The sequence below is a fragment of the Salvelinus alpinus genome, chromosome 14, assembly GCF_045679555.1.
Source record: "Salvelinus alpinus chromosome 14, SLU_Salpinus.1, whole genome shotgun sequence".
NCBI classification, from domain to species: Eukaryota; Metazoa; Chordata; class Actinopteri; order Salmoniformes; family Salmonidae; genus Salvelinus; species Salvelinus alpinus.
The window spans coordinates 28,310,359-28,327,201 of record NC_092099.1 but is presented as its reverse complement, the minus strand read 5'-3'; the positions used below and the strand labels follow the sequence as shown (position 1 = coordinate 28,327,201).

Sequence of the window (16,843 nt, the reverse complement as noted above, 5' to 3'; positions counted from 1 at the left end):
GGAATTTATTTCAGGTTGATGAATTTATATCAGGTTGAGGAATTTATATCAGGTTGAGGAACTATCCCAGGTTGAGGAACTATCCCAGGATGAGGAACTGGCCCAGGATGAGGAACTAACCCAGGCTGAGGATGTAACCCAGGTTGAGGAACTAGCCTAGGTTGAGGGACCAACCCAGGTTGAGGAACCAACCCAGGTTGAGGAACTAGCCCAAGTTGAGGAACTAGCCCAGGTTGAGGAATTTATACCAGGTTGAGCAACTAGCCCAGGTTGAGGAACTAGCCCAAGTTGAGGAATTTATACCAGGTTGAGCAACTAGCCCAGGTTGAGGAACTGGACCTCTAGAGCAGTGGTTCCCAAACTTATTTTAGTTCGTACCGCTTCAAACATTCAACCTCCAGCTGCGTACCCCCTCTAGCACCAGGGTCAGGGCACTCTCAAATGTTGTTTTTTGCCATCATTGTAAGCCTGCCACACACACTATACGATACATGTATTCAACATAAGAATGAATGTGAGTTTTTGTCACAACCCGGCTCGTGAGAAGTGACAAAGAGCTCTTATAGGACCAGGTCACAAATAATAATATAATAATAATCAATAATGTTGCTCTTTATTTAGCCATCTTACATATGAAACCTTATTTGGTCATCAAAAATTGTGAATAACTCAAAACAGGTTAATGAGAAGGGTGTGCTTGAAAGGATGAACATAACTCTGCAATGTTGGGTTGTATTGGAAAGAGTCTCAGTCTTAAATCATTTTCCACACCCAGACTGTGCCTGTATTTAGTTTTCATGCTAGTGAGGGCTGAGAATCCACTCTCACATATGTACGTGGTTGCAACGGGATCCGTCTTCACAGCGCAATTTGCCAATGCAGGAAACTCTGAGCGCAGCCCTATCCATAAATCTGGCAGTGGCTTCTGATTAAATTACATTTTCACAGAACTGCTTCTTGCAATTTCGATGAGGCTCTCTTGTTCAGATATTGGTAAGTGGACTGGAGGCAGGGCATGAAAGGGATAACGAATCCAGTTGTTTGAGTCGTCCGTTTCGGGAAAGTAGCTGCGTAATTGTGCACCCAGCTCATTCAGGTGCTTCGCTATAGCACATTTGACATTGTCCGTAAGCATGAGTTCATTTACACACAACAAATCATACAATGATGGAAAGACCTGTGTGTTGTCCTTGTTAATGCAGACTGAAAAGAGCTCCAACTTCTTAATCATAGCCTCAATTTTGTCCCGCACATTGAATATGAACTCAGCAAAACAAGAAACACTCCTTTTTCAGGACCCTGTCTTTCAAAGATAATTCGTAAAAATCCCAATAACTTCACAGATCTTCATTGTAAAGGGTTTAAACACTGTTTCCCATGCTTATTCAATGAACCATAAACAATTAATGAACATGCACCTGTGGAACAGTCTTTAAGACACTAACAGCTTACAGACCGTAGGCAATTAAGGTCACAGTTATGAAAACTTTGGACACTAAAGAGGCCTTTCTACTGACTCTGAAAAACACCAAAAGAAAGATGCCCAGGGTCACTGCTCATCTGCGTGAACGTGCCTTAGGCATACTGCAAGGAGGCATGAGGACTGCAGGTGTGGCCATGTCCGTACTGTGAGATGCCTAAGACAGCGCTACAGGGAGAAAGGATGGACAGCTGATCTTCCTTGCAGTGGCAGACCACGTGTAACAACACCTGCACAGGATCGGTACATCTGAACATCACACCTGCGGGACAGGTACAGGATGGCAACAACAACTGCCCGAGTTACACCAGGAACGCACAATCCCTCCATCAGTGCTCAGACTGTCCGCAATAGGCTGAGAGAGGCTGGACTGAGGGTTTGTAGGCCTGTTGTAAGGCAGGTCCTCACCAGGCATCCCCGGCAACAACGCACAATGGGCACAAACCCACCGTCGCTGGACCAGACAGGACTGGCAAAAAGTGTTCTTCACTGACGAGTCGCGGACATACTCCTCCCTCATGTGGTACCCTTCCTGCAGGCTCATCCTGACATGACCCTCCAGCATTACCATGCCACCAGCCATACTGCTCGTTCTGTGCGTGATTTCCTGCAAGACAGGAATGTCAGTGCTCAGCCAAGGCCAGCGAAGAGCCCGGATCTCAATCCCATTGAGCACGTCTGGGACCTGTTGGATCGGAGGGTGAGGGCTAGGGCCATTCCCCCCAGAAATGTCTGGGAACTTGCAGGTGTCTTGGTGGAAGAGTGGGGTAACATCTCACAGCAAGAACTGGCAAATCTGGTGCAGTCCATGAGGAGGAGATGCACTGCAGTACTTAATGCAGCTGATGGCCACACCAGATACTGACTGTTACTTTTGATTTTAACCCCCCCTTTGTTCAGGGACACATTATTCAATTTCTGTTCGTCACATGTCTGTGGAACTTGTTCAGTTTATGTCTCAGTTGTTGAATCTTATGTTCATGCAAATATTTACACATGTTATTAAGTTTGCTGAAAATAAACGCAGTTGACAGTGAGAGGACGTTTCTTTTTTTTGCTGAGTTTAGTTGTGGTGAGTCCCTGTAATCCTAGATTCAGATCATTCAGGTGAGAAAAAACATCACCCAGATAGGCCAGTTGTGTGAGAAACCCGTCATCATGCAAGTGGTCAGACAAATGAAAAGGATGCTCATCTCTCAATTCAACAAAAACGCTTGTAAAAGCTTTCCATGGTCTCTGCCCATATCATTGCATAATGCAGAAAATACACAAGAGTTCCTTGGCCTTGCTTTAACAAAGTTAACCATTTTCACTGTAGTGTCCAAAACGTCTTTCAACCTGTCAGGCATTCCCTTGGCAGTAAGAGCCTCTCGGTGGATACTGCAGTGTACCCAAGTGGCGTCGGGGGGCAACTGCTTGCACCACTCCACTATGTCTCCCTGTCATGGCTTTTGCGCCATCAGTACAGAAACCAACACATCTTGACCACCAAAGTCCATTTGATGTCACAAAGATGTCCAGGGCTTTAAAAATATCCTCTCCTGATGTCCTGGTTTCCAGTGGTTTGCAGAAGAGGATGTCTTCCTTAATTGACCCCCCATAAATGTAACGGACGTATACCAGGAGCTGTGCCAGGCGCGCCATGTCTGTTTACTCATCCATTCACTGGCTTGTATGCGAAGCAGTAATTGTTTCAAAACACCTCCTGCCATGCCACTGATGCGTCGTGACACAGTGTTGTTTGATGAAATCATTGTCTGTATAGTTTTTTTGGCCTTTTCCCCCAGCATTGTCCCAGCCATATCCGCGGCAGCAGGAAGAGTTAAGTCTTCCACAATAGCATGGGTCTTGCCTGTACTAGCCACTCAGTAGCTCACCATATAAGCTGCTTCTAGCCTTCTATCTGTTGCTTTTACACATGTCTTACTTCTCGAAAGTCGTCTTTATTCTCGCTCAAAAAACTCCTGTGGCTGATTTTTCAAAATGTCATGTTTCATTTCTAAATGTCTGTGCAAGAGTGAAGGTTTCCTGCAAAAGAGTAATGGTTAATTGACTAGGCTACTTGCATTTGACATTGTGTTGTAATTTCGCTAAACACTAGACGTTCTCATTTTATTTTGGGCAGAGAAACGAGGCCACTCAGGCGAGAAATTAACCTCACCCAAATGTATAGCCCCGTTGGAAAATATAAATCTACTGTTTCAAAATGTGAAGAATATTTGGTTGAAAAATGTGAATCACATTTTTATTTGGCGTTCCCCCGACGGCATTCCGTGTACCCCTGGGGGAATACCTGATCTAGACGGATAAATGGAACCATGTTGCCATGAAGCTGATACCAACAACATTGCTGTGTTAATGTGGCAAGGGAGTGAGGAATTGGGTCAACTCAAATGCTTAAGGAACATGAATTTTAACATGAAACAATCTCTCTCTCCCTCTATCTCTCCATCTCTCCCCCCTCACAACTCCTCCTTTCAGAACTCTTTGTCAGATGTGGTCAGTAAGCTACAGGCGTGTACTCCTCACTTTGTGGAGTGTGTGCGCCCCAACAGCAGGGGCACGGCGGACTGCTTTGACAGTTTCCACGTGTCTACCCAGCTGCAGTATGTAGGGGTGCTGGAGATGGTCCGGACGATCCGCTATGGCTACCCTGTACGCCTGCCCTTCAACGGCTTCCTCACCAGGTAGGTGGCACAATACATTACAGGCTGCTCCTGTTGAACTAGACATAGTACAAAATACATTACAATGATCCATAATGGATTTATCTTGGCCTCTGTGGTGTGATTCCATTTAGGCCCCTATCCGATCTCTTTAGATCTCTAAACAACGGGGATTGGGAAATTGTCTGAAAATCGTAATAAATCTGATAGTTGAAAACAAGATGGTTATGGTTCCACCTTGCCTTGCATTAGGACTTGGATAGCTTCCATCATATGCTTCCACCTATCCAGTCTCATCCTCTTCTACAGATCTGTGAAGACTAAAGGGGTAGAGGCTAGGGGAAGGGGCTATGGGCTGAAATGGAACCAGGCCTGTGAGTGTGGTGGGTCACTGTGGCCTCTGTGTAGGGGTCTGTGTGATAGGGGGGATGGAAGCTCCATAGGGAAGATCTTAAAGACTCTGCCTTCTCTCTGTCTTCTCACTTCTAATGGGCCTTTTACGGCAAACATTTTACTGTTGTTGGGTTCCCCCCCACACAAACACTCATGCACACACGCACACAGACACACAATGGTCAGGTGGAAGTGATCTACTTAATGGTTCTTCAGGTCTGTGTGACCTGGACAGAATTACAGTCCATCTTTACATAGAGACAACATGTCTCTCTCTCTCTCTGGCTCTCTCTCTTTCATAGCTAACTGACAGGTCACTGTGATCCTTAATGTAGCAAGCACAAAGTGGTCTCAATCAATAACACTAATCTCATAAAGGATGTCTTGAGATGGGAAACAGTGTGTGTGTGTGGGATGGGTACAGAGTTCATTTTGTCGACAATAACTATGATGGAAAACACTCATCAACTACCTCTTTTTCCTGACGAAAATGTATGACGATAACGAGACGAGATGCATTGAAAAAAACAATAACTATTACCAGGTCATTTTCTTTTTAGTTAACGGAAAGACGAGGATTCCTCGTGAGAGTAAAGGTCATTCAATTTTACATTAAGCGCCATTTAATCAGTTTTGTCCAATCATAAGCATGCATCTCTTTGCAGAATATATAATACAATCCTCTCATTGGCCGATAACTTCTTTCTGTTGCGCAGGCTGATTTAGTTCATCTGGCTCTCCCACACAGATTCCCGGTCTCCCACACAGATTCCCGGTCTCCCACACAGATTCCCGGTCTCCCACACAGATTCCCGGTCTCCCACACAGATTCAATCACTCATCTCAGCCTCTCTTTTGACACTTCAATTGTAACAAACTAACCTCAATTAGAAACAATAATGTATTTGATAATCTTTGCTTTTATATCGGTTATTTTTGCTCTGATCACATCAGAAGCTCTATTTTGCCATGTGAGCATCTGTTTGGCCCTCTTGCTGTTAGCAATAGCAAGTTTAGTTTTTTTTCCTATTGGAAAAACAAATGCTTTTTGCTGAACATTAGGAGTGTAGAAATACGTCTGGCATCGTTGGAAAGCTAATATTCTCCCCTTTTCAATGAAATCACTGTTATTTACCACCCTCTGACAGTTATGATGGGGAGAAAATCAGGGCTAAATTGTTTAACCTGTAGAATGTACAGTTGAAGTCGTAAGTTTACATACACCTTAGCCAAATACATTTAAACTCAGTTTTTCACAATTCCTGACATTTAATCAGAGTAATAATTCACTGTCCTAGGTCAGTTAGGATCACCGATTTAATTTAAGAATGTGAAACTGTAACGATTTTCGTGGGTTGAAGGAAGAGTGGACCAAGGTGCAGCGTTTAAAGTGTTCATGATTTAATCCAAAAAACCAAAACGAACAATTGTAGGCCTCCTTGCTCATACACGTTTTTTCAGTTCTGCCCACAAATTTTCTATAGGATTGAGGTCAGGGCTTTGTAATGGCCACTCCAATACCTTTACTTTGTTGTCCTTAAGCCATTTTGCGACAACTTTGGAAGTAGGCTTGGGGTCATTGTCCATTTGGAAGACCCATTTGCGACCAAGCTTTAACTTCCTGACTGATGTCTTGAGCTGTTGCTTCAATATATCCACTTAATTTTCCTCCCTCGTGATGCCATCTATTTTGTGAAGTGCACCAGTCCCTCCTGCAGCAAAGCACCCCCACAACATGATGCTACCACCCCCGTGCTTCACAGTTGGGATGGTGTTCTTCGGCTTGCAAGCTTCCCCCTTTTTCCTCCAAACATAACAATGATCATTATGGCCAAACAGTTCTATTTTTGTTTAATCAGACCAGAGGACATTTCTCCAAAAAGTATGATCTACTGTGCAGTTGCAAACCGTAGTCTGTTTTTTTTTGGGCGGTTTTGGAGCAGTGGCTTCTTCCTTGCTGAGCGGCCTTTCAGGTTATGTCGATATAGGACTAGTTTTACTGTGGATATAGATACTTTTGTACCTGTTTCCTCCAGCATCTTCACAGGGTCCTTTGCTGTTGTTCTGGTATTGATTTGCACTTTTCGCACCAAAGTACATTCATCTCTTGGAGACAGAACAAGTCTCCTTCCTGTAACGGTCGTCATAGTCGTTCTCCTCCTCAGACGAGGAGGAGCATGGATCGGACCAACACGCAGAGTGGGTAGTGCTCATGATAATTTATTAAATCGAAACGAAACACTTACAAATACAAAAAATAACAAACGTGACAAAACCGAAAACAGTCCCGTGTGGCACGAACACTGACACGAGATACAAACACCCACAAAACACATGAAACCCAGGCTGCCTAAGTATGATTCTCAATCAGGGACAACGATTGACAGCTGCCTCTGATTGAGAATCATACCCGGCCGAACACAAACATCCCAACATAGAAAATCACACATAGACAAACCCACCCAACTCACGCCCTGACCAACTAAATAAATACAAGACAAAAGAAAACAGGTCAGGAACGTGACACTTCCTGAGCGCTATGACGGCTGCATGGGGCCATGAAGGTAACATAGGGCCATGAAGGGTCGGATAGCTTTTTTCCCTTAATAAATAAAATCATCACTTAACAACTGCATTTTGTGTTTACTTGGGTTGTCTTTGTGTAATATTTCATTTGTTTTATGATCTGAAACATTTAAGTGTGACAAATGTGCAAAAAAATTAAGAAATCAGGAAGGGGGCAAATACTTTTTCACAGCACTGCATATTTTGATTTGTTTAACACTATTTTGGTTACTACATGATTCCATATGTGTTATTTCATAGTTTTGATGTCTTCACTATTATTGTACAATGTAGAAAATAGTAAAACTAATGAAAACCCTTGAATGAGTAGGTGTTCTAAAACTTTTGACTGGTACTGTACACGTGCAAGTCTGTAACATGTCAGAGTAACTTTCTGAAGAGGTTCATAGTGTCCTCCAGTAAACATGATCATTATATCTAAAAAAAAATATTCCTTTCCCTTTTATTTGTAATCTCCTTCATCCCTTCTATCACACCTAATCTCTCCGTTATTACTGGGTATTCCTGTCTGCTTCTTGGATATACTGTACATGTATTTTAGTCGTTGTGAAAGAGGGAGAGACTTTTTCTTCCATTCGCACCTCTTTCTTTGATTCCCAGAATAATTCCTCACTACTGAGAAGAGGTGTATGGTTGAGCTTCCTCCATCTCTCTTTCTCTCTCTCATCCACCTCTCTCTCTTTCTGTACCCCATGTCTCTCTATCTCCCTCCTCCATCCTCTCCCTCACCATATCAGTCAAATTCAATTCAAAGGGCTTTATTGGAATGGGAAACACATGTTTACATTGCCAAAGCACGTGAAATAGACAATAAACAAAAGGAAAATTAACAAGGGAAATAAACAATTAAAAATTAACAGTAAACATTACTCTCACAAAAATATTAAAGAGTATAGAGATTTAAAATGTTAAATTATTGGCAATGTTGTAACATTGTGCAATAGTTGAAGTATTGTATAGTTTTGCTCATGTATAAAAAAAAACTTAAATATCACATTTACATAAGTATTCAGACCTTTACTCAGTACTTTGTGGAAGCACCTTTGGCAGCGATTACAGCCTTGAGTGTTCTTGGGTATGATGCTACAAGCTTGGCACACCTGTATTTGGTGAGTTTATCCCATTCTTCTCTGCAGATCCTCTCAAGCTCTGTCAGGTTGAATGGGGAGGGTCGATGCAGAGGTATTTTCAGGTCTCTCCAGAGATGTTCGATCGGGTTCAAGTCCGGGCTCTGGCTGGGCCACTCAAGGACAGTCAGAGACTTGTCCCGAAGCCACTCCTGCGTTGTCTTGGCTGTGTGCTTAGGGTGGTTGTCCTGTTGGAAGGTGAAGCTTTGCCCCAGTCTGAGGTCCTGAGCGCTCTGGAGTGGGTTTTCATCAAGGACCTCTATGTACTTTGCTCTGTTCATCTTTCCCTTGATCCTGACTAGTCTCCCAGTCCCTGCCGCTGAAAAACATCCCCACAGCATGATGCTGCCACCACCATGCTTCACCGTAGGAATGGTGCCAGGTTTCCTCCAGATGTGACGCTTGGCATTCAGGCCAAAGAGTTCAATCTTGGTTTCATCAGACCAGAGAATCTTGTTTCTCATGGTCTGAGAGTCCTTTGGGTGCCTTTTGGCAAACACCAAGCGGGCTGTCATGTGCCTTACTGAGGAGTGTCTCCCGTCTGGCCACACTACCATAAAGGCCTGATTGGTGAAGTGCTGCAGAGATGGTTGTCCTTCTGGAAGGTTCTCCCATCTCCACATATGATCTCTGGAGTTCTATCAGAGTGACCATCGGGTTCTTGGTCACCTCCCTTACCAAGGCCCTTCTCCCCCGATTGCTCAGTTTGGCCGGGCTGCCAGCTCTAGGAAGAGTCTTGGTGGTTCCAAACTTCTTCCATTTAAGAATGATGGAGGCCACTGTGTTCTTGGGGACCTTCAATGCTACAATTTTTTTTGTACACTTCTCCAGATCTGTGCCTCGACACATTCCTGTTTCGGGGGTCTACGGACAATTCCTTTGACCTCATGGTTTGGTTTTGGACTGTGGGACCTTATATAGACAGGTGTGTGCCTTTCCAAATCATGTCCAATCAATTGAATTTACCATAGGTGGACAATCAAGTTGTAGAAACATCTCAAGTATGATCAATGGAAACAGGATGCACCTGATCTCAATTTTGAGTCTCGTAGCAAAGGGTCTGAATACTTATGTAAATAAGATATTTCTCTTTCTTATTTTTTATAAATTAGCAAAAAGAAGAAAAATAATGTTTTTGCTTCGTCATTATGGGCTTTTGTTTGTAGATTGATGAGTAATACAATTAATGTAATACATTTTAGAGTAAGGCTGTAACGTAATGAAGTGGAAAAAGTTGAGGGGTCTGAATACTTTCTGAATACACTGTAGATATGGGAGTTTATCAAGATTGTATTTGTTTTCAAATTCTTTCTGGGTCTGTGTGATTTGAGAGAAATATGTGTCTCTGATATGATCATACAGTTGGTAGGAGGATAGGAAGTGCAGCTCGGTTACCACCTCATTTTGTGGGCAGTGGGTACTTATCCTCTTGTCACACCCTGGCCTTAGTTATCTTTGTTTTCTTTATTATTTTAGTTAGGTCAGGGTGTGACATGGGGGATGTATGTGTTTTGTATTGTCTAGGGTTTTTTGTATGTTTATGGGGCTGTGTTCAGTCTAGGTGTTTGTATGTCTATGGTTGCCTAGATTGGTTCTCAATTAGAGACAGCTGTCTATCGTTGTCTCTGATTGGGAGCCATATTTAGGCAGCCATAGTCATTAGGTAGTTTGTGGGTGATTGTCTATGTCTATGTCTATGTCTAAGTTGCCTGTGTCTGCACTTTTGTTTATTATAGCTTCACGTTCGTCGGTTTATTGTTGTGTCTAGTTTGTATAGTGTTCGTTTTGTCTTCTTCTAATAAAGAGAAGAATGTATTTATATCACGCTGCGCCTTGGTCCTCTCTTTCACGTAACGACGAGCGTGACAGAATCACCCACCAAAATTGGACCAAGCAGCGTGAAAGGGGGGAACAGCGCTTTGTGGAGGAATGGACCCGGGAAAAGGATGAGTGGAGAACAACCTGGGAAGAGATAGACAGGTGGGCGATCGATCCAGAGAAAGTGCCGGAGCCCGCCTGGGATTCGCTGGAGCAGTGCGAGGAGGGTTACAGGATAATGGAGTTGGAGAAAGGAGCACGACGGCGCGGTAGGAAGCCCTCGAGGAAACGGCAAAAGTTTCTTGGGGAGGGGCACATGGGGAGTGTGGTGAGTTCAGATAGGAGACCTGCGTCAACTTCCCGTGCTTACCGTGAGGAGCCGAAGAAGGAACCAGAGCCAGTCGGGCTGACATTGGAGGTGAGCAATGGGAATGATACAGAGACTGTAAAGGATTTAATGGGGAGTTTGGAGGAGAGTGAAATGAGGGACCTGCTGTGTTGGTGCTTGAGGCACAACATCCACCCGACAGAGCGTGTGCGGGATGTGATGTTACCTGAGTCAGCTCTCCATACTTGTCCTGAGGTGCGTGCTAACCGTCTGGGAATGACAGTGCCAGTCCCACGAACCAGGCCTCCTGTGCGCCTCCCTAGTCCTGCACCTCCTGTAGCAGCTCCACGTACTAGCTCTCCTGTGGCAGCCCCTCGTACCAGTCCTCCGGTTCCGGTACCACGCACCAGGCCTATAGTGCACCTCGACAGTCCAATACGCCCTGTTCCTCTTCCCCGCACTAGCCTTGAGGGGCGTGTCCCCAGCCCGGTACCACCAGTTCCGGCACCACGCACCAAGCCTCCTGTGCGTCTCCAGAGCCCTGTGCGCGCTCCCCGCGCTAGCCTTGAGGTGCGTGTCCCCAGCCCGGTACCACCAGTTCCGGCACCACGTACCAGGCCTATAGTGCGCCTCGGCAGTCCAGTACGCCCTGTTCCTCTTCCCCGCACTCGCCCTGAGGTGCGTGTCCTCGGCCCAGTACCACCAGTGCCAACACCACGCACCAAGCTTCCTGTGCGTCTCCAGAGTCCAGTACACCCTGTTCCTCCTCCCCGCACTAGCCCTGAGATGCGTGTCCCCAGCCCGGTACCACCAGTTCCGGCACCACGCACCAGGCCTACTGTGCGCCTCAGCCGGCCAGAGTCTGCCGTCTGCCCAGCGCCGTCTGCGCTGTCCTCCTGCCCAGCGCCGTCTGAGCTACCCGTCTGCCCAGCGCCGTCTGAACCGCCCGTCTGTCCGGAGCCGTCAAAGCCGCCCGTCTGTCCTGAGCCACTAGAGCCGTACGTCAGTCAGGAGCCGCTAGAGCCGTCCGTCAATCAGGAGCCACCAGAGCCGCCCGCCAGTCAGGAGCTGCCAGTGCCGCCCGCCAGTCAGGACATGCCAGAGCCGCCAGTCAGCCAGGACCGGCCAGAGTCGTCAGTCAGCCAGGACCGGCCAGAGTCGACAGTCAGCCAGGACCGGCCAGAGTCGTCAGTCAGCCAGGACCTGCCAGAGTCGTCAGTCAGCCAGGACCTGCCAGAGTCGTCAGTCAGCCAGGACCGGCCAGAGTCGTCAGTCAGTCAGGACCTGCCAGAGTCGTCAGTCAGCCAGGACCTGCCAGAGTCGTCAGTCAGCCAGGAGCTGCCAGAGCCTCCAGTCAGCCAGGAGCTGCCAGAGCCGCCAGTCAGCCAGGAGCTGCCAGAGCCGCCAGTCAGCCAGGAGCTGCCAGAGCCGCCATCCAGTCAGGAGCTGCCAGAGCTGCCCACCAGTCATGAGCTGCCTGCCAGTCATGAGCTGCCCGCCAGTCATGAGCTGCCTTCCAGTCATGAGCTGCCTTCCAGTCATGAGCTGCCTTCCAGTCATGAGCTGCCCTCCAGTCATGAGCTGCCCTCCAGTCATGAGCTGCCCTCCAGTCATGAGCTGCCCTCCAGTCATGAGCTGCCATTCAGTCCGGAGCTGCCCTCCAGTCATGAGCTGCCATTCAGTCCGGAGCTGCCCCTCAGTCCCCTCAGTCCCCTCAGTCCGGAGCTGCCCCTCAGTCCGGAGCTGCCCCTCAGTCCGGAGCTGCCCCTCAGTCCGGAGCTGCCCCTCAGTCCGGAGCTGCCCCTCCATCCAGTGGCGCCCTCTAGGATAGTCTTCAGTCAGGGACTCGCTGTAAGGATCCTCGCTCCAGAGGCGCCACCAAAGCGGGTATTGACTATGGTGGAGTGGGGTCCACGTCCCGCACCCGAGCCGCCGCCGTGAGAAGGCCCACCCGGACCCTCCCCTTCTGTGTCAGGTTTAGTTTTTTTTGTATGTTTATGAGGCAGTGTTCAGTCTAGGTGTTTGTATGTCTATGGTTGCCTAGATTGGTTCTTAATTAGAGATAGCTGTCTATCGTTGTCTCTGATTGGGAGCCATATTTAGGCAGCCATAGTCATTAGGTAGTTTGTGGGTGATTGTCTATGTCTATGTCTAAGTTGCCTGTGTCTGCACTTTTGTTTATTATAGCTTCACGTTCGTCGGTTTATTGTTGTGTCTAGTTTGTATAGTGTTCGTTTTGTCTTCTTCTAATAAAGAGAAGAATGTATTTATATCACGCTGCGCCTTCCTCGCTTTCACGTAACGACGAGCGTGACACCTCTTGAATGCCAGGTCTGCCTACAGCTGCCGCTCTCAATAGCAAGGCTATGCTCACTGAGTATGCACATAGTCCAATCTTTCCTTAATTTTGGGTCGTTCACAGTGGTCAGTAATTCTGTTACTGTGTACTCTCTGTTTAGGGCCAAATAACATTCCAGTTTTCTTTTGTTTTTTGTTGATTATTTCCAATTTGTCAAGTAATTATTTTTTAGTAATTGTGTTGCTGTCCTGGGGCTTTGTGGGGTCTGTTTGTGTTTGTGAGCAGAGTCCCCATACCAGCTAGCAGAGGATTCTTCTCCAGGTTCATCTCTCTGTAGGTGAGGGCTTTGTTTTGGAAGGTTTGAGAATCACTTATTTTAGGTGGTTGCAGAATGTAATTACTCTTTTCTGAATTTAGAAAATTAGTAGGAATCGTCCTAATTCTGCTCTGCATGCATTATTTGGTATTTTACGTTGTACACGGAGGATGTTTTTGCAGAATTCTGCATGCAGAGTCTGAATTTTGTGTTTTTCCCATTTTGTTACTTCTTGGTTGGTGAATGGACCCCAGACCTCACAATCATAAAGGGACATAGGTTCTATAACTGATTCTATAACTGAAGTATTTTAAGTCAGATCCTAATTGGGGGGTCAAATTTTATGTTCCTTTTGATGGTGTAGAAGGCCCTTCTTGCCTTGTCTCTCAGATCGTCCACAGCTTTGTGGAAGTTACCTGTGATGCTGATGTTTAGGCAGAGGTAGGTATCGTTTTTGTGTGCTCAAGGGCATCAGTGTCTACGTGGAATTTGTATTTATGGTCCTGGCAACTGAACCTTTTTTGGAACACCATTATTTTTGTTTTACTGAGATCTACTGTTAGGGCCCAAGTCTGACAGAATCTGTGCAGAAGATCTAGGCAAATATCACTCCATGTCCCTCTCTCTCCCTCTGAGGATAAAGAGATTACCGTGTACATTCCTGCCAGATAATGAGAGAGGACACACACACACTGGTCACATGACCTCTCAAAAGTTTCCACTACCCCTGACGGAGTAAACACCATTGTGCTCTCAGAAGTCCTGCCAGGACACACTTATACCCTCACGCACACAATCCATGCACACACTCTCTCTCTCTCTCTCTCTCTCCTCTCTCTACTCTCTCTCTCTCTCCTCTCTCTCCTCTCTCTACTCTCTCTCTCTCTCCTCTCTCTCCTCTCTCTACTCTCTCTCTCTCTCCTCTCTCTCCTCTCTCTACTCTCTCGTGCATGCAGACACACACACTTTACACCCTGTCTAAAGTAATAACACTGTGCACAATTCATTCTCAATAATTAATAATAATTCATTTCATTCTCAACCAAGTTTGATACAAGCACACACACATTTTCCCCTGGTTTGTAATGGTGGGCTGTTAGTCTTTGATGATAGACTAGGTTTTCCTCTTAAAACCGTGGAATGCTATTTAGCTAATGATTACTGCCAGATTAACTCAGTACGTTATTACTTATAAATAAGTGTCTTATTGTTAACTCATTGTTATAAACAATGTAATATGCTAATAACATATTTAAACAGTCCAGTCACGCTGAGTTGAGGGACAACAGAAAGAAAGGATGCAGAGAACAACTGGTTGATTGGATTTTTATTTTTCCTTTATTTAACTAGGCAAGTCAGTTAAGAACAAATTCTTATTTTCAATGACGGCCTAGGAACAGTGGGTTAGCTGCCTTGTTCTGGGGCAAAACAACAGATTTTTACCTTGTCAGCTGGGGATTTGATCTTGCAACCTTTCGGTTACTAGTCCAACACTCTAACCACTAGGCTACCTGCCACCCCTGATGGAGGCCCATTGTAGAGTCTAATCTGTTGTTGGCAGAACTGTAATTGAATGGTGTGTGTGTGTGTGTGTGTGTGTGTGTGTGTGTGTGTGTGTGTGTGTGTGTGTGTGTGTGTGTGTGTGTGTGTGTGTGTGTGTGTGTGTGTGTGTGTGTGTGTGTGTGTGTGTGTGTGTGTGTGTGTGTGTGTGTGTGTGTGTGTGTGTGTGTGTGTGTGTGTGTGTGTGTGTTGCACTGGTGTGTGTGGTGTGGTGTGATTGTATGAAGAGCAGTGGGTGTAGGGAGACATGGGATACAAAGTGGTGTGTTGCTTGTTTTCATGGGAGTGCGTGTGTGGTTGTGTGTGTGTGTGGGGGGGTGATTGGGTGTATGGTCGACAGTTAGGTTAGCATCACAAAGGGGTGCCAGCCCCCCGGTGAAGTTGGGTTGTCTGGCGCTGGGGTGTGTCTGAGTCTGTGTGTTGGTGTCCGGCGTTGGTGGTTGGTCAGACTGATTGTGATGGTAATATACTATCCTTTGGCTGCTTGTCTGAGTGCCAGGCCAATTTGCATGACTTTTGTGTTTGGCTCTGAATAACCTGTTTGCTCTGTATGTTAATCATCATTCTCAATCCCTCTGTGTCTGTGCGTGTGTGTGTGCGTGCGTGTGTGTGTGTGTGTGGGGGGTGGGGGGGTGTGTGTGTGCTGTGCATTTGCTCATACGTGCGTGTTGTGTGCATGTCTATTCATGCTTGTCTGAGTTTTCAGTCTGTTGTGTATGTCTGTTTGTGTATCCCTGTGCAGATATGTACAGTGTGCTCTGAAATTATTGACAACCTTGATAGATTACCAAAAATGACTGTATAAAATAAATAATTAAAATACTGCATTATATTGCATATTGTTGACAACCCTGTTTTCAATACCTTTCAATAGTTCACCTTGCGAGGGTAACGGCACTGAGCCTTTTTCTCAAGGGTTTTATGAGCTGGAGAACACATTGGGAGGGATCTTAGACCATTCCTCCATACAGAATCCTTCCAGATCCTTGATACCCTTCATCTGTGCTTATGGACTGCCTTTTTCAATTCAAAGTCTGGAGACTGAGATGGCCATTGCAAACTGTTGCTTTTGTGTCCAATTAACCATTTCGTTGTTGGTTTTGATGTGTGCTCTGAATTATTGTCTTACTGGAAGATCCACTTGTGGCAACAGGCCCACGATTTGACACACTGAACTCTGTCTGAGAAGTAGTTGGTGAACCAGGCGAGGCAGTCATTAGAGAAACCAAGGCTATTGAGTCTGCCGATAAGAATACGGTCATTGACAGAGTCAAAAGCCTTGGCCAGGTCGATGAGGATCTTTGATGTTATGGGGATATTTAGCTTCCACTGGTCTTGAGGCCCTTGTTAAGGTCAACGGCATCATGAACTTTACCCAGTACCAGGATATTTTAGGCAAAGACCCGGTTGCCTCTGCCAGGAGGTGGAAACTTGCCATCAAGTAGATCTTCCAGCAAGACAATAACCCCAAGCACACATCAAATCCACAATGAAAAAGATAATTGGTCACAAAATCAAGGATTTATTTGGACAGGGAAGCTAAAATGTATAATTTGGCTCTATACTCCAGTATTTTCGATTTGAGATCAAATATTTTGAGGTGACAGGGTATTTTCATACATATCTGTTTTACCATTTAGAAATGAATAGACTTGTTGTTTGTTGTTTTTTGAGCAAGTTTTGTGCCTGTTTGTGTGTGTGTGTGTGTGTGTGTGTGTGTGTGTGTGTGTGTGTGTGTGTGTGTGTGTGTGTGTGTGTGTGTGTGTGTGTGTGTGTGTGTGTGTGTGTGTGTGTGTGTGTGTGTGTGTGTGTGTGTGTGTGTGTGTGTGTGTGTGTGAATGTTTTTGTGTGTCTTTGTCTTTGCACACGTGTGTTTACACTCCAAGGCCATGTTTACTTAAACATAGAAAGAGGAGTCTGCCAGTCACAAAGAGTCCATTCACCCTGGCCTTTGTCATTCATCTCTGTGTCTGTGTCTGTGTCTGTGTCTGTGTCTGTGTCTGTGTCTGTGTCTGTGTCTGTGTCTGTGTCTGTGTCTGTGTCTGTCTCTCTCTCTCTCTCTCTCTCTCTCTCTCTCTCTCTCTCTCTCTCTCTCTCTCTCTCTCTCTCTCTCTCTCTCTCTCTCTCTCTCTCAACATACATCCGTTTAGAATTAATGGATGGATACAGCCATGGATGGAGGGAGGGATGTCGAGTGTGGGGTGGACTACAATGCAGACTTCAGAGATCTCTCTCATTCTTTCCCTCACCTCTCTCTCTCTCATTCTTCG

General features: G+C 45.8%; 1 protein-coding gene across 4 annotated transcripts in view; it reads left to right on the top strand.

The window, feature by feature from the left end:
- Positions 1-16,843, top strand: part of LOC139538704 (unconventional myosin-XVI-like) — a 307,739-nt gene that overhangs the window by 251,335 nt on the left and 39,561 nt on the right. For all 4 annotated transcript variants that reach the window (XM_071341081.1, XM_071341079.1, XM_071341080.1 and 1 more), the window contains exon 27: positions 3,962-4,167. In XM_071341081.1, coding sequence (XP_071197182.1) covers positions 3,962-4,167 — 206 coding nt within the window. The remainder of the gene's footprint in view (positions 1-3,961; positions 4,168-16,843) is intronic.